This window comes from Platalea leucorodia (assembly GCF_965183815.1).
Source record: "Platalea leucorodia genome assembly, chromosome: 16".
NCBI lineage: Eukaryota > Metazoa > Chordata > Aves > Pelecaniformes > Threskiornithidae > Platalea > Platalea leucorodia.
This window is the reverse complement of record NC_138838.1, coordinates 13,484,367-13,507,969: the sequence shown is the minus strand read 5'-3', so window position 1 is coordinate 13,507,969 and position 23,603 is coordinate 13,484,367. Positions and strand designations below refer to the sequence as shown.

Sequence of the window (23,603 nt, the reverse complement as noted above, 5' to 3'; positions counted from 1 at the left end):
TTGACTTCTATGTTCATTTGCAAACAGCTTTCATAAAAAAAAAAAAAAGCGTCAATCATTTGTTTTCCTCTTACAGTCATTTGTTTCTGGAAGATGCAGAAGGTGAGTGGCCTGATAAAATGGTGTTGACCAGTTCAGCCATTAACAATATTATCTTTAAATAGTTTAGACATTTTTTTTTTTTTTTTTTTTTTTTTTAGTATCTGTCTGTAGAAAATTGTCATAGTAAAGCTACATATCCTGCAGGTGTGTTCTGGAAAAAGATTATTCTTATTCCGACGGACACAGTTTCAGCTGACATAAATCAGATAGGTAAGTGTGTGTGATGGTTAGGACTGTATTGAGACAAAGTAATAATAATAATTAGGCTGGTGCATGGTTCACATTAGTGCTATAGGTTTGGATCCAGAATTACTTAGGTAGGCGGGAGACACTGTATCCAATTCCATAAAGGCAGAGTAAAGAGTAGTGAGCTGTAGGTCGGGTAGGTTGCTGTGTGGAGTTCCGTTTTGGATGTTGGCACTGTTGCTGTTCTCCATCTGGCAGTGAGAAGGGAAACACTGGGAAGACGTTGGGGATGATGAAATGAGGACTAGGGGATCCACAGCTAGGCTGTCATCTTTCAGCTCCTCCCAAAGATTTCCTATAACAAAACAAAATGGATCGGTTCAACTTTCTTCGTATATGCTTTCTGAGACATTGTTTTACAGGAGAAGTCGGTAATTATACAGCTGTGTATGCTATATGCGTAGGTACTCTTCATCACTTGGGATTGAGAAAGGCAAAAGGTTGAGATAGTTATTATTTGTCTGTCTCCATAATAAATTTAAATCTGGGAGAAAACAGCATTAGTTTAAGAAAATTATTTCACCTGATAATTGGCAAGCTTCTGTTGCAAATGTATCTTTATGAAGCATAACTTGTATTTGAAAAAAAGCCACTAATTTTGAAAGAGGAAATTGCCTCTCTTATCTTTATAAGATATGGAAGAGCTAATGGCACTTATGGGACAAATCTCCAAATAATACTACTTTACAACTGGCCTTCTTGTATTCTTATGGTGTAGCGTTCTCTGAATTGCAATGTGAATTACTGGATATGTGATTGACCTGACAAATTAAAAAAGATCTGAAATGTTATTTTTTTCTAACGTGTACCAAAAAGTTTCTCATCTTTCCATTGAATGTGCATATCACAGTGAAAGCATTAAATAAGTACTGCAGGAGGGCTGTATTTTTCATATTCATCATTGAAGATCTCTTTGGGGTGGTGGTGGCAAGGGGACTGTTGCTCCAAAGCTATACCCTCCGTCTGCAGGCTGTCAAATGGGAAAATACTTAGCTCTTTTGCTAGACATTGGATTTTATTTTGTTTTTATTTTATTTGGGGGGGTGTGTATAGTGATTTTGCTCCAAGTGTGCAGGCCTTGTCTTAAGTTCTAGGACCTCTAATTTGAGATTTGATAATTTTATAAAGAAAGAAAGTAAAAAGCTTAGATAAGGTTAGATAATTTAAGGCAAAGGACAAGGACAGAGGGAAGTTGGAGTTGTACCATACTGGTGAAGCATACAGAATATTCACAGTACAAATAAGCGTGCTCCAGATTAACTGAATAAAATGGAAAGAGGTGCAGAGAAATGAATGGAATGTGAGCTCCGGCTGCCTGAAAGAGCAAGAAGCTGAGGATTCAAAAAACTGTGTTGTTAATCTCAGTAAAGCAATCTGGGCATGGCAGGACTGCAGAACATTTGTGACAGTGCAATGGCAAGGCAGCTGCATTTGCTGAGTCACGTAGATTATTAAGACTGTGGGTTTTTTTGCTCTGTCTTTTAGGTTGCTTTGTGTACCACTTGTCTGTGCAGGAAGGCAATTCTGGCGTGTTATGTGGTGCAGCAAGAGCTTCATCATTTGGAACCCCTGGGTTTTATTTCATATGTATACATACATACGTGTATATATATATGCACAAACATAAACTCGGTGTGGTTTGTTTTTCTTATTTTTGCATGGAAAGCTATGTTCTTAGAGTTCAAAATCCTGTCCATTCCAATTCAATTATTTAATACCAAGAACTTTACTGTCTGTGTTACATGACTAGAACACACCTCAGAAAGTATAATTATTTAGGGCATAGATGATACGAATGCTTTGTGAAGGAGTAAATAGCATTCTTTTGAGCAGAGATGTGGAAGGTGTTCGAATAAATATTGATAAAAAAAAAGTTACCATGTTAATTCAGTCAAAATTATTTCTCTTTGTGCCCCTTATGACAGTTCTCTTGATATGCACTAAATGGTTGTGCTTGAGTAGTTTTCAGTGGAAAGTATGTCTGAATTTAAAAAATACATTCTAAATACTGTATTGCAGTGTTTAATATCAGCAGTCGTAGTCAAGAGTAAGCAGGTTTTTTTTAAGCTCTGGATGTAAAACTGTAGCTTTCTTGGGAAGCTTTTTAAAGATACAATGCAAAATTCCGTGTTGTGCAAAATAATGTAACCTAGTAAGCTGGTCTTTGTAGCAGCGGCAAGGACAAGTAGTTAAAAAAGGACATAAATGCATCTTGTGCAGGTTGGGATGTGATGTAATAAGCCTGACTCTACAAAATCGAAATGCCGTAGATACCTACCTTGGAGATCAAAATCAGTCAGGGATGGATTAAGAGCATCGATGTCGTTGCTGAGGTCTCCTTCCTGCATGAGCGTGTCCTGCATGGTCCTGGCTGTCGAGTGCTCTGTCAGCATCTTCGCACCACAGATGGGGGGGGTCTGAGCCGGCAGGGGAGAATCCTGCGTGATGCTGGGCTGGGTCCTGAGTTCGCTTTGAGCCTCCCCAGAAGGAAACAGGGTCTGAGGGTCAGGTGAGTGTTGCATCAGCGTGCTTGAGATTGGAGGAAAACCCTGCGGTGATGTATAGCAGGCCGTTTGCTGCCCCCCGAGCAAATTTGGTAAGGGGTTCTTGACGTGTAGAGCTCCTGATGCGTGGATACTATGCAATGGCTGTGGTATACTGGAGGAAAGAGAGGGCTCGCATAAGGAATGGGATTGGACTGCCATCTGCCTGGAAAGGGAGGCACTTGCAACACCAGTCGGACTGCAGGACATGATTGAAGATCTCAGCTTTTCGCTTTTGTCGCCTATCAGTGTGTCAAGTTCTTCTACAAAACAAGAAAATAGTCCATGACTGACTGAATCCTAACAGAGCCTTAGTCTTCATAGCTTGCAGCTAAAATTTTAGTGTTCCTCAGGAAACGGGTGAGCGGAATGGCAAACAAAAGTGCTAGCCCATAAGAACTCCAAAAGCCTGAAATGCTTTTCTAAATCATTGTTGCCAAGTGAGTACGTAATAAATTGCATTTTTGTGTTTAAAGGTTGGATACTTAGTTAATTTCAGATTTTATTCTATAGTACTTATTTCAGTGTTGTTTTTGTCTTAAAGTTTAGTGAGATGTCAAGAGAGAATGTTTTCTTGGTCAAGCTTCTTTGTGCTTATGTGGATGCACTCCTGCAAAACCAGGTTTATTTAATTTGGATTTTGAATTTTTTTCCTTGTTTTGCAAATCACTTTATAACCAGGAAAAATTCTTAAATGCTTTCCTAAATCATTTATAAATTCTCTTATACAGCTTGGTGCCTATTGCAAAGAAGAGTTCTGGGGACCCCTGTTTGAGAACTAATAGGCTAACATATTACTGACCTGGCTTTGCCATACTCTTCCTTACAGCAACTGGGTCTTTCCTCTTCCATTTCTGAAGCTCTTCCTGCATCTTATCAATTTTGGCTGGATTCAGAGCCCACAAACAGCCTTTCCGAGAAGAATTGCCTGACTTGTTTTCAACTTTCTCAAAGCATTTATTCAAAGATAAGTTGTGGCGTACAGAATTCTTCCAGCCATCTGGAGCTGTCTGGAAAAACAAATCCAGTCTAAGAGTGGAACTTCAAGGAAAAAAAAAATACAAATATATTTCTCTGTTTTGGCTGGTGAGATTGTAAGAAATGCTATTTACGTTATACTTGCTACAATATGAAACTTGTACGTTAGAAACAAGCCACAAAAACGTTATAGTCATGTTGTGCGGGAAGAGAGGAATCAGATGAAATAGTAACTGATCTTCTAAGCAAGAAGGTTGCCCCTTCAGAGGGGCTGCTGAATTTTTAAGAGTGAATTTGCAAATCACAAGAATTAAGTGTGTGAAGAATTGTATTCTAGAACTATGAACTAACAGGAAATCTATCTTAATCTATTTTGGAACACCTAGAAAAATTTCGAACACTCAATTGAAGGACTGTGCGCTACTTGGACTCAAATTAAGTGTCCAGGCAGACTTCAAACGATTTTTAGCATGCTACTGTAGGTGTAACTTTGTATGCTAGCCAATTAGATAACCAAACGGTTTAATCACAAGCCCTACAGATGAGATACGGGTTTCTGCACCTGATCACTGCATCTTTTTGCTTTGCATTTATTTTTAACTCAGTATTGGAAGCTGGAAGGTTCTTTAAACTGAACAATACCTATAAACTTCATTAAAAGGATTCCTCTGTTTTTATTTAGGCTGTTTCTGATCAATGAGGGAAACAAAACTCCCTCCTTTCCCTGAGGACAGTGTTGCATTCAACTGCACAAATGGAAAGAAAAGAAAACCTAGTGCAAAGCCTCTGTTTATGCAATTTAATTTTTACTTTTTTTTTTTTTTTTTCCCCCTGATTGCTTGTAAAAGAACTTTGAGAATGAATGTTGCTGTCAGGGATGAAGAGGGAAATACCCAGCAAAATGGTCATGCTCAGGTTCTGATGGGAAATGCCTGTCTGCTTGCTAGTCTGAAATACTGATCTTGAAGAAATGACACTGTATCCTTTTATTGCATATAAGTTTTTCTGGTGTTTGTTTATTTGATTTCACTCATTTCTGCTTACTTAGTCATGCAGCCAGAAGATACTGCCCATCACATCAAGGCTTTGTAAATTAGTATGCGCATTCACATCAGAAGATTCCTATAGTAAATTCCTGATGTGTCATTTCCTTGCTTTTCTTTTGGTGGGTACTGTACGATGCTGTTTGTTGCGTATCTGAGTAGAACTGCCTTAGCTCATTGCCACTGCACTATAATCTTAAAAAAAAAAAAAAGAGAGCAGGAAGAATGACTTGCTACGTAATGGTAGGAGTCAACCTGAGAAACCCAGCTTCATTATAATAGATGCAACTGCTAGCCCAGCCAGACTTCCCCTGTTGTTGTAAGACCAGTTAAAAAAAATAAAATTGTAGCTTTACCTGTGTCAGTCAAATTATATTCTTTCCAAAAGGTCTGCATTTGCAGAGATGAGAAATCTCGAGAGAGACTTTAGAGCTCATCAGATTACAGAGAATAATCTTCAGTACTAGTGTATGTGAGGCCTTTTTCTTTCCTTTTTTTTTTTTTTAAATCAATTTTGGATGCTTTTTATTTCTTGTTTCCAAAAATCCTCATCTGTGTGTCATAAGAATTAAAAGAAATTAAACAACTCCCTGAAAGGTGGGCGAAGGTGTCTATGTGCCACTATTGATTCTTATTCACAGATGCAAAATATTTGTTGTTGTAATTGTTTATATCAGCCACAGAGAATTATTGAACAGAGAGCAGAAGAAATAAATAAGATTTTCCGTAGTCTTTAACCTCTTTAAAAAGACTAAAATTTCCCTTTCAGGCACATTAAGTTCCCTTTCCATTCTTATGCTTTATTAATAGGGATTCTTCTCTCATAGAAAGCCAGCTTTTTGATCGTTTCTCTAATTGTTGCCTAGTGTAACGGATGTCCTCTAAGACCATCTTTTACAAACAGACTTGTGTCCATTTTTGCTTTTGCATGGTACCCAATGAATTTTTGAACATACTTTGACGGAAATTCTACTTTTATCAGGAATGTAAAATCTCTTCTTTCCTAGCTTGTTGTGAAGGACTATCTTGTGGGTTAAGGTGTTAAGAGCCTTACTGAAGAATTTGAGGGTCAAATTTAATACTTGCTTTCTTCATTAGAAAAATTAATTAGTTGTTGAAGTTAAATAGATGTTATTTACTATAAAAGAAACTGTTTTCCCTTCATAGCAGCACAGTTTCTACCCTTTTGGCCCACCTGATGTCAGCATTTCACTATTCTGTTAGGCAGTCCCATAAGTGAGACAACGTGCACTTCTATTTAAAAAAAAAAAAAAAAAAAGGCAAAAAAACCCCTTTAAAACTCCTTCTGCCATAGAGTAATGCTAAAGATGATGAATCAGATTTTCTCCCTTGCAGATAATATTCAAGTCGCTTTCTGGCAGTTCCGAAAGTAAATAAAACTGTTCCTCCTAGGTAAGATGTGTACTTCGCTACTGAATAAGCTGACCTGAAAGAGTATTCGTGTGTCTTGCCCTGCACATGAGGCTGCATACACCTCTCTATCTAGACAGGATAATTAGTGTTTCTGCTAAGCACCAGAGAAGATGGGAGTGGCATGTGTTTCTCAGAGGTTTTCAGAATGTGTGGGGGTGTAAACTATGAGATAGTTTTAGAAACGTAAGAGCAAAAAGTACATGGATTTATTCTGGAGACTGCTGCCAAGAGTTGAACAGGTTCTTGCATTAAACTTGGTAGTGCTGAGCAGCGAAAACCAGTCGTCTGCCTAGGTAGGCCCTGAAGGGACACTCCGGCAGCGTGTTCAGGTTACAACTCTGTCGCCAGTTTTCTAAGTTATACATTTGGTTGTCTGTTAACGAACTGAGCTTTGGCTACTGAGGTCGTTCTCGTGTAGTTGGAATCTCTTTGCTATGGCTCGTTTCTGCCATTGCTGAATTCAGCACAGTGTGGATGAAGCTGTGTGGAATTTGATGCTGCAAGAGAATACTTGCTGCTCTAAGCTCCATCAGACCACAGACCTTTCTAACCTCTTGGACCACTGGCAATAACTCCAATTAACAAGATTAAAGCTTTCTGTTAGACTCACTAATCACTACAAAGAAAAAAAGGATGACAAGCAAAAAATATTATTGTACAGACCCATTGATCCTGACCGCCTCTTGAAGTTTAAAGAGTTCAGTGATCTTGCAAAACCCTTTCTCTTTAAATCTAGGTCTCAAGAGAAGGGAGAGGTACATCAAAGAGTAATTCAACTTTAGCTGCGTAGATGTTTTTTTTAGGACGTAGGAGTTGGATTGCTCTGTTTCAACTAGAAATGAGATTGTTGCATCATAGAAACTAAATTTGCTGCGGCAGCGAATACAAGTTAATTTGACTAGGCTTGTATCATCTAATGTCTCCCAGCAAGATTCTGTGTACACTTGTACTTTGTTTCTCTCCAACTTAAATTGCTTCCCCTCCCCCTGTTGTATCCTGCGATTTAGTGAGTTCTGGTAGCAACAACAAAGTGTTCTTTGCTGATTTTTATATTACTTTATCTTGCCCAAGACTCTCCAAAAAAGGGAGGATAGAGGATATTAGCTTTTGCCATGTATTGATGATTTTGTGGGCTGCTGTAAAGACCAGAGGTAGATAGAGCTTAGTGCCCATATGCATAATATTTGCTTGCTTATTCTCCCCTGCTTATTTTAAGGATGTTTGGGGTGGAACTTTTTAATCATTTGACTGTAAGTAAAATGCAAAAATAAAGCTGTAATAAAATAGTGAATGTTCCAGTAGTACCCCCTGCACCATTCTTTTCCTACAATGCATATGACAAGAGTAATCTCATTCTCATCAATTTTTAAATTAATTAAGAAAAAGACATGAGGATGTGCCAAAAAAAAAATAACCACCGAAGCAAACAAACCACCACCAAAACCCACTCCCTGTGGAACAGGCAAGTTTTGCTAAGTAAGAAGGGAAAAGTTTAGATTAGGTATAAAACAGTTGTTTAAAGCTGTGGTAGAAATATACCTACTGTACAGATGAGCATATGTACACACACAGCTGTATGTATGCACACGGACAGACATATGAACACACTATCTATACACATTTATGCGCAAAATATCACAATATATACAATACACAATATTTACACACAGTATATACGTGAGGAAAGGGTGTATACCTCCCTAATGTTTCTGCTGTGTCAGAATAACTTTAACTGCAGGAGCAGGAAGGTGACACCTGGCAGAGCCACAGTCTTGTGTCTGGGGAATTCTCTGCATGCTGGCAGCAGCAGCATTTGGTTTGCAAGCTGCTGCTGAATTTTATAATGGATTGTGTTGTCAAACAAAGGAGAATTAATTTCAGTTTGGTCTGATGAATAAATGTGGACATGCCTGTAAAACTTATTTTTAATATTCCCACCTCTCTGCTTGAAACTCCTGCTATTTTTCTAGAAAGCAGTAATCAGAGAAGAATGTATTGCTTTGCTCTAGATCACATGATTTCTGCTTATGCTAAGAAGCATAGTTCTGCAAAATATCAATTTCAAGATGTTGTGGCCCAGGACCTTTTTTGCAATCTTCAAGCTATTTTCCTTTGGATTATTAATATTTCTTGCAACTAGTGGAAAAAGCGTGGAAAATAGAGTTAATATTCTGTTAGGGACAAAATACAAATCTTGAAATTTATTCATGTTTTGAAAATGAAAAAATATTTACAGCTACTATGTTCTTGTCATGTGCCATTCCACCCTTCTTCCTTTCCCTGTTTAGATTACTGTCATTACCTTATTTCATGTGTGTTTAGCCTAAAAATCAGTTGCATCCCTGTGACTTAACAAAGTTAAAGTGCTTCAGATTTGTTTCAGTGGATTATGAGCTGTCATGTTGTGATGGGGTACTTATCATATTATGATGGTAGGTTTCTTTATTTTTTTCTCCCTTCTCTTGTTTGTAACAAGTAATAGAGTAGCTAGTAATTCCTTTGGAAGGAAATCTGGGAATACAGAAGAGTAATGGATCCTAACAGTTCTTCTTTCATGATAATGTGTATTCTTTTTCTCTGATTACTGACATGTTCAATTTTTTTTTTTTGTGGGCATTATTTATCCTCAGTTAGTGTCCAAAACCATTGCAAAATTGTATCAGAACATTTATTTTTAGTTATTCTTAGTGTGCTTTTCTTAATACAAATGTTTGAGTTGCCTTTCTGTAGCTGCTTTAAATTTGGTGTAATTGCTGCGTGTTTATTTGCGATAGGAAACAGGACAGACTCATGTTGCTTTATTTTCATGTCTGGGCCTTGCTAACAGTTGCAGGTCACCTGATCTGGACTTTGAGTGAGATGCTTTTGAAGAATCAGCAATAACGAAGCTCTGTGTTGAGCAGCAGTCGACGATTCTATTACAGCTCTTTTTAAAATCTTAACTGTAATCCTTCTGCTCTTGGGTCATGTGCTGACTAATCACTTTCCACTTGCATTCCAAGTGCAAGACACCATTCTCTTAAGCATGGATTTAAATTTCAATAGTATCTGCTGCAAACCATCCACCCTTACCTTCACCAACATTACTGTGTAATTATGAGCTTAGTATCATTTCTCACATATTATACTTTTCTTTGTACAGTGCATGCAAGTGACGAAGTTGCCTAAGACGGATATCCCAGCTCCAGAACAGAGCAAGATAACCCTGAACCTCTGCTTCCACATGAGACTGGAGGTGCTGTTGATGGCAGAGGAAGCCACAAGACCAGTTCTGCCTGTATTTGAGATCTGAGAGGAAGGAATGGATGTGTTTTTAAAAATATTTATCCTTTTTATGAGTTGTTAGTGAGGAATGGCCACTGTTACTGCACAAACTCGAAGTTGGAGCAGTTCTTAGTATCTATTTGTGTTAAATGTTACCGTGTATCATGTTCACATTTCTCCCTAGGCCTAAAGCGCTGGGTAGTTTGTGACCATGAAGGTATATAGCGTGTAATTGATTTGATATTAATCTATTAAGAAATTATGCCTTTTCATAGATCGAATCCCCTCCCTTATTCCCTCTGCTGCCAGGTAAGCTTAGAGAGAGATTTCCCCCCACTCCCTGTGGAACTCACCTTGAAGTAAGGAAAGTGTTCCGTCATGAAATTGTAAATCTCACTGACTGGCAAACTCCCTGTCTTGCTGTTTTTGAGTGCCATGAAGATCAGGATGCTTTAGGGAGAGAAAGAAAAGCATTTTAGCCTGTTCTGCTTGACTCCTCAGAAGCAGAAAAAAGGACTGTTTTTCACGGTGAGCGTGATTACTCTGGTTTTTCACTGTCATAGCATGAATACTGATGATGCTTAAAGTTTTCCACTCAGTTGTTTATAAGCAATCTCCTTACACTGCTTAACTTCTAGAGGTAATTCTCAAAGCGCATATAGAAGGTCCAGCCTGGGTTTAAAATAAAGTAATAGAAAGTGGAATCAAGAACACAGCCTTCAAATCCTGCTAGTGTGTATTTATTTAAGGTTGTGTTTGAATGCTTAAACTGATAAAGGCCACAAAGAGGATATCAGACTGACGGTGACAGAAGGTATAATCAAAATTTAATTGTCTGGTCTGCTTTGTTAGACTGCTATTTGAGGGCTAAACCTGTGTGGTGACTGGCATATCTGATGGTTTTTTTCTAGGCATTTCCTTGCCCTAGGAACTGGAGGAAAAAAAAAAGTTTTAATACAGGTCCTGGAAAAGACAATCAAGTGTGATTAGTCTTGTGCTGATGAAATTTGCAACACCTAAGATTTTGTACTGGAGAAATGTCTAGCTTTTGTGGGGGTGGTCAAGACTGTTCACATGCTTTACAACATTTCATTTCCCTCTGCCTTGGCCCCAGAGTCTGGAACATCTTGAGATTCATACAAACAGGACAGAGCACACTGGGAACAAGACAAATAAGAGTGAGCATGTTATTGCAAATTATGCTGGAAATAGGCCATGGGTAAACAGTGTATTTCCTGTAACATTAGGACTTGAAAAAATATTTTGTTACCTGTAGGAGTAGATGGGTTTGGGAAATAGAGGCTGCTGGGATTCTTGACTGCTTTGAGGAGCAATTCTTTGGTAAGGGTAGTGTGAAGAAGTAATATAAGTCACAGGATAGCTGCCTCCCGAGGGATACTGATGATACAATAAAAGAGATGTTACTTGGCTTAGCAACAAGCTCTCAAAATATTTCTTTCTTAATAACTGTTAAACTATTTAGTTCTGAGGCTATTATCCTCTGCCTACATTTAATAGCTGTTATGCCAAGTCAGACCTAAAGTCTTTCTAACATGGTATTGGAAAACACTAATATTACTAGTTAAAGCTTAAAAAGTGGAAGAGACAGGGCATGTATGAGGAGGAACTCACTGATGTGTTGGCTGTTACCAGGTCCTGTTGCAGTGTGTTCCAAATTGAAGTATGCAAAAAAAGTACTTATTTTATTATTGCCTGCCTACTGAGTTCTTGTGAAAAATGGGGGTAACTGTATCCTATTAATTGTCTCCAGATAATTCATAGTTTTGTAGACCTAAAGCATATCTCTCTTCAGCCATCTCTTTTGCGGTTGAAGTATCTTAGCCCGCTCAGCCTCCCCTGAACATTGCACTATGCAGACAAGTAAATTAGTGATGTAATTTTACTTATATAAGTAATAAAAAAAACCCAGAATAAGTTACTTCAAACAACGTACACCATAGAAAAATAAGCCTATTAAGTAGAGCCACTAAAAATATAGGAAGAAACACGGAAGTTTTGACTGAGCCTTGTTTGGTTTTGTGTGCTGGTTTTTTGGATTTTAGGTGGAGAGGGATACAACAAGGCAAAAATTCAAAGTGTATAAAATCTACTCCCAAGAGAATAGCATCCCAAAGCATCCATTCAGTTTGCTGTTACCAGGCAAGGCAGTAAAAAACCCCAAACAATAACAACAAAAGCTTTAGTGGATGGCATCAGAATATGTATAAAGTGAATGTATTATTCTATAATAAGTTAGTAACGTCATTCCAGGGGTCAGGAGAGTGGCATAGGAGATGTTTCTCACAGGTTTTCCTATTGCCTGACTTGCGCTGAAGCTGTGAGGCTACTCTCTGTCGGTTCCCTTATAGTCAATGACAAGAAACAGGCTTCTCCAAGAGGCAGCTTCTTTTTTTCCCCATTTTCTCTATCAGAAAGCTAAAAAGAATAGCCAGGACACCTAAAATTGGATAGCAGTTATGCTACCCTCACCCCACTCCTAGGCACAGGCAGCAGAATGCTACCTGAGACTGAGATGCTAAGCTATCTCTTCAAGAGATCTCTAAGCCTGTCCAGCTCTCCAGACGCACTAAAGAAAAGGCTGGCCTATCATGCGATCACCATGATAGAAATATGCCAATGCAAAAAAAATAGGTGAAAGAGGGGAGATTATACATATGCATAGCCTCGATTGCATCAGAGTTTCTGTAGGTTTGCTCTCATTTTTTTTAATGCAGCAGTTGGTCACATATTTTTCTTTTCCAAATTACAGTTTAAACCTGCTAGCAAGCAACTTTCGAGCACAAAGAAACACTACCCTGCTAAGGTAAGATACCATCAGTTGGCTCTCTGTGAGGCAAAGGCTCCCACTGAACTCAGAGCTCAGTGAGAGAGGAATTTCTGCCTCTTACAGATGAATCTTTCCAGATGCCAGGGCTAGGGCATGGCCAAAATTAGGAGTCAGGTCATATGCTATTAAAAAATCTACCTGCATGCCTTCCCTAGTGCTCAAAGGTTGCTGAGCCCTGTTCTAGTGTTTTACTGCTTACCTCTGGAAGTCCTGTGTCATGAGGTTTTTATGGTTCCTCTGAAAGATTATAATGTAGCTTTTGAGACTTGTTGGGAAAATTTCCTTGGTAATTAGTTTATACCTCTCTTTAGTTTTGTAGTGTCATTCCTATTTTTGGACCAATAGCTTCTGTTGCTCTTGGTCTTTGTCCTCTGAAAATGCCTGTGAGAGGCTACCATGTGCTTGCAAAGTGTTCATAGTTTATTTATTCTGGATTCTGAATAATGTGTTTCAGTTTCTCAGCAATTTTATTGTTGTTGCTTGAGTTTTTGCATGTTTGCTTTTATCTTTCTGACATTGAACTGTCTGAAATGGAATGTGGAAAAACATACTGAATACACTAATCTGTTTGCTACGGTAAGCAGGGTGAAAGAAATGAGATGTACATAATTAATCATGTCCTGCCTTGTTAAACTAAATACCGGGCAGAACTGCAGTCTCCAGAGCAGCTGTGAACTAATTTCTGCGTGCAGTTGTGTGCTGCCTGCTTTGTTGCATTGTGTGCAGGTTTTTCACCAGAGTTGAAAACCAGGCAATTCATAAAATAATTTTGATTTTATTGGTTTCAGTGGCTCTTTGAAAGGAAGGGACACTAAGATGGGACTGGTTGTGATGTCATCTCCAAAGGCAAGAACTGGGCGTTCTAAGGATTATTTCTGTTTTATTGGTTTCATTATTGCTTTTTGAGGGAAGAGAGGCCGGGGAATGGTCTGGAATGACAGGCTTGAGCTGGTTTTACAGTCGCACAACTGGCATGAAAGGTGTCCGGGTTTTATGGTGGGTGGGTAAGTGACTTCAGTATGTGTCTGCTGTTTCTTTCAGGTCAGTAAGAAGGAGTTTTTCTTATGAGTCATCATTTGTGTTGTGTCCAGCAAAGGGGAAGGTGAGGCCATTTTATCATTTGGGCAAAATTAACAAAGGAGTTGATCTCTCTCATCCCTCTAATGAAAAGTGAGGCATAGTTTGAACACTCTTCACTTCAGGCTGAAGGGGCCATTCTCTTGCATGTAACTTCCTAGTGATTTAAATTGCTCTGCTCCATTCAAATTTGAAATGTAAAGTATTAATACTGAAGCTGCTTCATGCAAAAGATGTTATTCCACTTCTCAGTCTTGTATCACATGTTCTTTCATTTCCCAGTGTCTGATTATGGCACGTGGACAGCAGTTCTGCCTGTTATGACTTTGGCTGCTTTTTTCCTCAGAGCAGTAGAACATGTTGCCATACTTTTACTATAGTAACATTAAGAAGCACAAATATTGAAAAGTCTAACAGAAACCTGCTGCATGTAAGAGATCTGTCACAGTGCCAGCCTGCAGGTGGATGGAAGACTTTCCTCTTAGTGCTTGTTGTGTCTTGCCTAGCCACTCCCAGAGGTGTGTTTCAGCTTTGATTTTGTAGGTTTTTTGAATGTGGTTAATGCCAATGTATAACAACAGTACTGGTATCAAATCAGCAGTGACAGGGGAAGGGTGCCTGCTTCAGAATGAATAAAGAAATTAAAAAATATTCAAATAAATTAACAAGCTAACTGGAGTTTCTGCTAAAGCAACACACAAACCTGGCATTTATGTTGTGTGTGAGATATGTGGTGCTGTGGCACATCCACAGTGTCTGCACTGCAGTCCCAGTGGGGAACTAGTTTGTTTGCAGCAGAGTGGCAAGTTAATCCTTCATCTGAGACCCTTTTCTTCTAAAATAACAATAATAAAAGCAATCAATTTTTACATTAGGATGGTAGTGTAACATCGCCTTTTTATTCTATTTTAATTTTATTATTACCTTTTATCACTTCTATTGAGTTTTAGGCTAACAAGAAAAAACAAGTACATTAATTATGATGGTGTTGATAAGAACTTAAAAGATAATTATCGTTTTGCCACATTATAGGGGAAAAAAAAAGGTTCAGTAAATTCTGGCTAGTGGAATGCCAGAGTGATTGGTAGAAGAAAAGGCCAGAAGTGAGATTATTCTCTAGCTGCATTTCCTGAATCAGTGTAGGAAGACTGCTTCTTTCTGTTACCTATGCCTTCTCACATCTATTTAGCATCTATGCTCTTCTCAAGCTTTACAAGGCTACCCACTGAGGAGAGCAGATACAAAAAGCCCTTGATATTGAAACTATTTGAACTTCAGTAGTAGCTGGGCGCCCTAAGCAAATTGGCCTGTCCTTGCGCAACACCTCGTTGGGGAAGAACCTCTGTGCCCCTGAGTTCCTAAGCTGATCTAAATACAAACTCCAGTTAGTGGTCAGGGGCTGGCCACAGCTGAGGGAGCAGGAAGAGAAAGATAACAGTAATAGGAACCTGATTTTAGAAGTTTACTTCATGCGAGGGTTGATATTGAGGGTGCTTATTGAGCTGCCTTGCCATACCGTCCTGTTGATCATTTTAACTGTCCCAGCCACTAGGAGTTCAGAAAGGCCGTAGAAGTCCCTGAAGCTCTTCACGTGGTTGATACAGTTAGTCCCTGTTTTATTCCTCTCTATATCTGAGGGGTCATATACTGTAATAATGAGACATCTTCCTTTGAGTTTCAGTAGACAGGTTGGGGGATTTATAAGAAATACATGCTTAAAAATATGCAAATCCACTACTGAGGTATGGAATACTTTCATTCTTCCTTAGTAATGTTTTACAAAACTCTAACAAATGAAATTCCTAAAAAGTCATCTGTGACGGATGATTTAATTTTATCAGTGATCATAAAATTCCACCATATGTCTATTCTTGTTCTTTATGGTCATTCAGCATCTGTTCTCAGAAGTTACTTAAATTTCCTCTTAAAGAAAATCATGCCAAAAATAACCTTTCTTTTTCCTCATGAGGGACTAAATCCTGATGATGAATGGTATGATAGCTATTTCAATGACTCAGACTAGTAACACCATATGAATGAACAATCCCAATGAAATATCATATGGTAACCTGGTTTTTGTCGTTTTTGCACAGTTTTAAATCACTGCTCTGTTAGTCACATTTTTTATACTTCTTGAGCAAGTTGAATGAGATGGTACAGTTGATTCCACAATATCAGTCATCAGTCGCTGGGATCAAAGGAATTGTAACTCAAGTGTGAGCTTTTATGTTCAAATATTTTACATATGAATTTCCTGTGAGTTTAATTCAGTTCTAATGATTGGGAGTTTTGGTAGTTGTGCTATTTTTGTATATGGATTTCTGCCTATATATCTGAAAAATCCTTGTTGCCTTAATTTCACCTTAAATAAGTTTTGGGGTTGGTTTGTTTGTTTGTTTTAAATAGGGTGTTTCAAGCATATTTTTATCTCCTCGAACATCTTTCTTGCTGAAAATTTTATACATTGCAGGTAACTGAGCATAAAAGAGGAAAATTTCAATGCATTGAACAGCACCACCATTTATATCTAAAGGAAATAATTTAAAGACTTTTCAGAGTCATGAAAATGACTTTCTGTAATACACAGCCTCCCTCTATGCCAAGTTTTCAAAGCTCAGTAGACCACACTCACTAACCTCTGTAAATATGTACTATGATCACATGTAAGGTTAAGGTATATAGGTGTGATTTTACAAAGATACTGTGCATACACTGCTTTGGCAATACGAACTGACATGTATTCAAATGACATCTAAACACACTCAAGAAAAACAAGGTGTCAGTTACTCCTGTGCATTTTTAGCATTAATAATATAGTTACGTTACGGAAGAACAACCTTAATACTGTGCATTCTCGTGCATCATCAGCATTATTGTCAATTATGCTTCAGCTGAATAATCTTTCACTGGGGATGATGTAACAGTCAAAAGATTGCAAAAGAGATGTGTGTGCCATCAAGCACAAGGAAAGCGAGCGTCATCTTGCTGTTAAAATTTTGCTTTTTTCTGTGTTTGATCTGAATTTTAAGTATACAGTCGCATATATTTAATTTGTTATTCTGAAGTCAAAGCACAGTTAATTCCCTGGGATCCTGAAATACCAACAGTTATGTTAATAATTTATCTGGTTTCAAAGCCAATTTTCTTGAGCATAATGTATAAATATAAATAAGCAGTACCAAGTTTCCATTTTTACAAGTTTTTTTTTTTTCTTTTTTTCTGGAAGACCATTTTAAAATGCATTTAGATGTGGTTCTTTTAAGATCTTATTGTCATAAACAAAATGTATGTATACAAACATGGCCCCGCAAAGGCAAATTTAGCGAGTATTGTTTCATCTGCCTTTTTGTATTATTACCACAACTACTATACCATTATAGTGCTAGAAATACAGGGGATTTTGGTCTACACGTTGTACTGACCTGATGGAAAGGATGTGAGGGGCAATACATCTGCTGCACTTGAGGCTGATAGCAATACAAACCAGGCTGCCCTTCCAGCGGGGATGTCCGAAGCTTGATGTCTGAATCCTGCTAGAAAATATTTAAGGAAAGAGTTATTAGAGAAAACACTTCAATTTAAAATACAGTAATTCTGTTAATTACTCTTCTGATTTGTCTTTCGTTATACTTACTACTTTTTTGGACTGGATTCCGTCACAGTAAGTGTTACATAGAATTTGTTTTATCACCCAGTGGTACAAGAAGAAACATTGTTTCCTGTATTTATATAATTACTGCTTGAAAAAGGAAATCCCAGTCCAAGTTCTGTACAAAGAGCAATTCATAAAATGTCAGTTTCTGTTTATCTTTTTTCCCTATATACCCAAACTGCACACTCTGGCCTTCGTTCCTGAGTGTGCACGTGTGTCTCTGTCTCTCTTTTTCATACTATGATTTTATCTTGCAGACCGTCAGTACCTCAAGCTGATGCTGGAGCTTTGTCATTAGGTAGAGGGTGAGGTCTATAATGCACAGGAAAGAGGTGGCAGAGAAGAATCAAACTAGGCTGACTACTGAATTGGATCAAGGTGTAGGAAATATAGTAAGATTGTGATTTATTTCTGCAAATGTGGAAATAAGACTTGATCAGCTTCTCTATGTTTAATTTCTCACAAGTCTGCCCAGCTGCCTGTCCTGGATGCCACACAGGGCGTGATTCTTTTAAGGGCTCAGGCTCCTGGGTGTTAAATGTTGCTGTCTTTTAGTTAGAATGCCGAGCGCACCACACGGGGTGTGTGGTAACACTGGTTGCTTTAGAAGAGCGATTCAAACGAACTGCATGCGAAGCAGAGAGCGAGGTAGAGCTCTAGCTGGTAATAAACAGTGCAGGGAATGGCGTGTCTGAAGCAGTGTTCTTATCCACGGGTCTGGTGACTGACTTCAGGTTCCTTCCCCCACTTAACATCCTTGGCCAGGAATTCTCTTCTGAGAGCTGATGTCGTAGACATTATTTCAAGGAACCAGTAGCACTTATCCTTCTGTTTTAAAGCAAGGCCATAATGACCATCTTTTATGGTATAGATTAGTGTAGGGGTACATATTAGACTTGATTTGATATCCTGGCACCAAGCAAAGGTCACATGCAGTATTAATAAATGTCCTTGCTATTTTGGTGACCATAAGATGAAGTTTTTCAGAAACGTCAACTTGCCAGCAGCGTGTAAGCTATTTAAGAGCTTTGAAGTTGCATGCTGACTGAACCAGTGGAGACATTAAGAAGTAGCCAGTCTGTTCCTGAGTAGTCACACGTACTTGGTAAAGGGCTCCTGCAGTGCCAGCTTTACGTTCTCTCCATCTTGCAGCTCAGGGATTTGGGAAGAAAATGGGATTTTTCTTTTCATCCACTGCTTATAGATTTTGCATTAAACTCATCTGACCTAGATGAGTATTTATCCAGGAAATAAGAGATTTAGATCAATTTCCTCCTTAACCCAAATGGCTTCAGTCCCCAGGTATGTACCCTGACAACATCCCTCCATTCCCTGGTAAATCATCTTAATCCAATTCAGATTTTTGTTTTTTTAAACACCTCTTTCTTTTGGTAACCCTCAAATTCTTTGCCTCACAGCAATTTAGAACCAGTGGTTAGGGCCCTCTCCTGGCAGATGCAGACATTGTTTTTTGTCTGCACTAGATTATGAAGATATGCTTTACACTTTGGATCACAGCAGAGATACCTTGTGGAGATACTGGAGGGTAATTTACCTTGTTTTTCAGGGATCTCTGTGCTGCCCTAAATAGGCAGTCGCCTCTATCCAGTATGTGAATTAGCCCAGGTACCTTTACACTGCACATACCATAAACAGATATTTAATTTTAGGTAGTACTGATGTCTTAGAGTTTCTCTTCTGTTTGCGTCCAGAAAAATGCAGCTCAGCTGAGGTGTTGTAACAAATCTGATAACGCTTCTCCTCATACTTGAAAACTACTGTTTTGTGAACTTTTGTTCCTTGAAAATACTAGTTGATGACAACTACTGATATAAAACCTGTTGTCAGGAAGAATTTGGATATTTAGGATTCGTGCATCGTGTCTAGTGAAAAATCATTTGTCCTTGTGCACCTTTCTGAGGGCTGTTTTTCAGTAGGGAAAGGCCATAAAATAGAAAACATTAACAAATAAATATGGATGTCCATGCTGAGCTTTAGCCTGCAACTTGACAAGATGCTAAATGCCCATGTAGTCACATTAAGAGACAAGAAAATAATTCCAAAAGTATATTTTTGCCATTGAAAACAGAAAGACAAGCAAAAATACTGACCATGACTTGTGAACCGTGATCTTGACCTGTGTTGCTGTATTGGAGGCTGTTACACCATGGTTGCTCTGTGGAGATGTTCGGAATGTGTGTAGAAAATGACTCTGACTCGTCAGGACCTGTAGATCCTGGTAAACCCTCAAAACCATCGATGCTTCTAGGATTTTTGAAGGGTGAACCTTCTGGTGGGAGGGCTTGATGTGCTTCCTGGAAGACGTCTTCGCTGATCTGCCTCTTGTAAGGGTGAAAGGGGTTTCTGCTGCTCTTGAGAAACCGGTCATAATTTCCTACAGTACTTTCCTCGTAACTGTACCGTCTGAATTTTTCAGTACTGAAAGACGCTTTAAATTTGTTCTTGCCACAGTGAATTCCTTGGCTTGTAGGGTATCTCCCATGAATTTGATCCTGGGCTGGAGAAGCAGGGCTGGGACTGTGAGAAGACTCTGAACTCTTCCTTTCTGTCCTGCTGTCTGACTCATATGGTTGGCAATTATAACTGGGATTATCCTGCAATGAATTATTGGCATTTATTTAGGATTAGAATGAGCAAATATTATTTTTATTATTTACAAAAAAGTGCATTAAAAATATATTCTTGATGAGAAGTATAAAATTACTAGTCCTAGCCACCTTCATGCAGAGAAGCTCTAAAAGATCTAAAGGGTTTTCTGGTTACCTGGTATCCAAAACTGTTCAAAAGTAAATTAATGAAAGCATTGAGAAGACTGAAGTAATCTTAATTTGTGCAACTATCTTGGAAAAACAGGGTGTCTCAGGTAACTATTGACTAGCTGGTCTGACAATTTCAGGGGAAAGATGATGTATGATCAAGTGATGAAAGATTAAATGACAGGAATATGATAAGTGCAAGTCTTGTCATCTACAAGTTTAGTCAAATAAGCTTGATCTCATTCTCTGACGGTGTTAAAAGCTGCCAGATGTGTTGCTAGTTACATCACTTCCTTTCATTAACATAGCCACACTCATTCTGTGAGACAGGGAGGCTCTAGGCAGACATTTTAACCTTCTTCCTGTCTCATCTCCTCCCTTCCCTTTCCCATTTTAGCCAAAAGAAAATCACAGCTACTAAAGTGCTCTTTAATCTAGAAGAGAAAGGCTTAACAAGAACTAGTGTCTGGATCCTGAAGCTGAACACATTCAGCTCAGAAATTATGCATATTTTCCCCGCCATCAAGGATGAGTAACAACTTGGGTGCCTTTTGAGAAGACATGCTTAAGTCAAGAGCAGGTTATTGTGTTCAGTGAAGGGGAGAATGTAATGTTCCGTGTTACACACAAAGTCAGACCAGATCAAGTGGTACCTCTCCTCTTTGCCCCTCTAAATCCAAGTTGCCCTCACAGTGTTTTAGGAGAACAGGTAAAGGAATATATGCCTTCATGGAAGAACCAGATTTCAGGAAGTTCCAAAGGGAAGTTAGCATAAAAGCCGGTGCTTTCTGCAGAGTGGAACGTGGCACAGCTTTTTTGTTCATCTGCACGCGGGTCTGTGCGTCAAGGCTGTTAACGTTTTGTTCTGTCGTGGATTCCTGCAGAAAGCAAATCTGACCTCATGACACTTTTGGCTTCTCACATGAATGCGAACTTGCTCAGTTTGTAACTTCTTAATTCTTACTTCCTTGCTCTCCTCTATAGTCCTAATACATGTGTTTATGATATCTTTTGTTAAATAAGAATTAAAAAAATCCCTATATTTAGTTATATAAAGCTGTAGGAATGGCAGTGCTGTCAATTCTCCACCTGAAATGTTCATAATAAAAGTATGACAACGGTTATTTTGCTGTTGTTGGATGAAAACCACTATTCTCAGTTGTACTTTTGTTATGAAAGGTAAACATGATGAATATATAGGCAACAGGAGAGAGATCATTTTATTCCAAAAAAGTCCCAAGGAATTATGAAGTGCTTGAAGGTATCCTCTACTGCCAGGGAGTAGACAAAAAGGTTCTGATGTCTCTCTGTCTGTCTGCTTTTTTAGAATTTATTTCAGAAACAGGGTGAGGATTACTTTAAATGTAGCATTTTCACTGGATTAGTAGCTAGATGGATTGCCTCTTTGGTTTTTAAAGTAATGCGATTTTTAAACAATTGAATAGGAAATTTAGAATGGAGCTTAAGACTAGCTCAGAATAACAACTCAGGTTTCTACTCTTCAAGAATAAAACTTTCCATGTTTGCTTTGTTGCCAGTTAAGTATGCTGAGATTTAGTACAGCAATTGCTGAATATTGTATCTGAACTTGTGTGTCTGAAGAAAGAGAAACAGAACCGGGCCATCTTACTCACAGTTTGCTGAACTGGGGATATTGAATCCCCCTGTGTCTTCATGAGGTCTTGTCGGTCCCTTTCCAGAGTGTCCGAAGAAGAAAATTTAATATTAGATTGATCTTGGAGTAGTGAAACCATTACCAAATCCACGTCAGGTAGAAATCCTGTTATGACAAAATCAAATGACAATAAATATTTTCTAAAACTTAAACTGTAAAAGAAACCATCTCGTTACGTGCAGATGACAGACAGTGTTAGCTGTGCAGCTGGACAATAACCCGTCCTGCAGAATTCCTAATACAGTTGAATTTTTTTTAGCTCTCAAAGAAATGTTCTGTAGGTGCAATTACAATGAGGATGTGATACAGTTATATGAATTTACCACACAGTTTTTACAAAAATAAGTCATTATTTTGTTTTCTATAGGTTCATAAGATAATGAAAATGTATTGCTTTGGGGCTATGCAAATTTAGTGATACTGCTTTACTGAGAGATTTTTATATAAATGCACCCCCATTGCTTTCAGTGGGACTACATAAAATAAAAGGTTTTTTTTCCTATCATTAATTAGACTGATGGTTACTACAGACTTATATTTTGGCTTTTACTTTTTTATTAGTACCAATCCCTTCAGCCTTCTTGTTCTGTTTTGCATGATTAAATGTATCTGAGATATGTAAATAACTTCATCATTCCATACCTATTTTTGTTAGTTGTATCTCCTCTCAAGTTCCCAATCTTTGATCTTTGGATATATGAGACATACCTGATGGTGTTCTTTGGATTAAGAGCAATATATTTAATCTTCTAGTATTTTGTTTTCGACCATGTTTTTTTTCCCAGTCCTCGTTCACTGTAACCGTACAGTAAAACTACTAAAGAAGAACTCACATCCTCCTCTTATGTCATGCACATAACGCTGCACCAACTGTGTACCTATGTAAAGATGTCTTGTGTTCATAGTTTAGATTTCAGGTGTAAAAGTTGGGGAAAAAAAGTCACTGTACTTCAAGAGTTAATTTGCAGAGTCTTTGCCACGTGTTTAAATGGCTGTTAGGTAAATAACTAAGGGGTTTATTAGGTTTGATTAACAAATATATATCGCTTAAAAATGTGGAAAACCTTTTTTGCCCTTATAGTTCAAAAAGAAATCTATATTTATGATGAGTAAGACTGCGCTGCCCAAGGGAATAAAGCACAATGGGGCTTGGAAATCAAGTATGAGGCCTGTAGTAGTATATCAGGAAAAAATGATGTTAGATAAAGTTCAGAAATGTCTTGGGTGCAGACTCTTCTCCCGGTAGCTTAACTGGAGGCTGATGAGGAGGTATACTTCTAACTGACGCTCATCTTGAAAGAAGCAGATGGGAGAACTGACAACTAGGAAATAGATGTGTGTGTATATTGGTAAGCGTTCCACATTGTCTGCTCTCTTAGTGCTGGTTTCCCACTTATCTTCAGGTTATACAAAGCTCCATCTGACCTCTCTTCTATGCTGCAGTTTTTCAACCCAGCTGCCCAATTTGTGGTCCTAAGCATTAGAATTTTATTAAAAGCTTTTGCACAGTTAGGATCCTTGCCTAATGACTTTTGCATTGCAAGAGACATTTCACAAATGGTCACAAATAAAGAAAAAGGAGGAGCTTGATTTCAAGAAAATCAGATTAATGAAAATAAGAAATAGGTAAGTCAAAAAGCTCTGATTGCAGAGGACAACAATGCCTGAAGCTTTTCTGTTCTCATGTTTGCCGTTAGGATCTGTGGCAGAACCAGATAAAAAGAAGCATTATCTAAAGCGTTAGTTGAACAAGTCAGAAAGGTCTGGCTCTGCTTACTGAAGGCAATCAGACTTCCTTTTTGAAAACAAAGTGAATACATCATGGTTATTTGGACAGTCAATACAAAAGGCCCAGGAAAACCAAATGATTATTGTCCCTCCCCTCCAAGACTTTTGCAGGTTCTGTTTATGAATTCCGTTTTGCTGTCTCATAGAGACTGGTAGGAAAGGAGGAATCTTACTGC

At 38.3% G+C, this 23,603-nt stretch overlaps 1 protein-coding gene across 1 annotated transcript; it reads right to left on the bottom strand.

Moving 5' to 3' along the window:
- Window positions 1–380: 380 nt before the first annotated feature.
- Window positions 381–21,718, bottom strand: FOXN1 (forkhead box N1; the record flags this gene model as incomplete). The annotated part of the gene is made up of 8 exons (XM_082328158.1): window positions 381–643; window positions 2,627–3,154; window positions 3,694–3,901; window positions 9,964–10,060; window positions 10,881–11,008; window positions 16,958–17,068; window positions 19,299–19,802; window positions 21,599–21,718. The coding sequence occupies 8 exons, from the start codon at window positions 21,716–21,718 to the stop codon at window positions 381–383; spliced, it is 1,959 nt and encodes a 652-aa protein (XP_082184284.1).
- Between the last annotated feature and the right edge of the window lie 1,885 nt (window positions 21,719–23,603).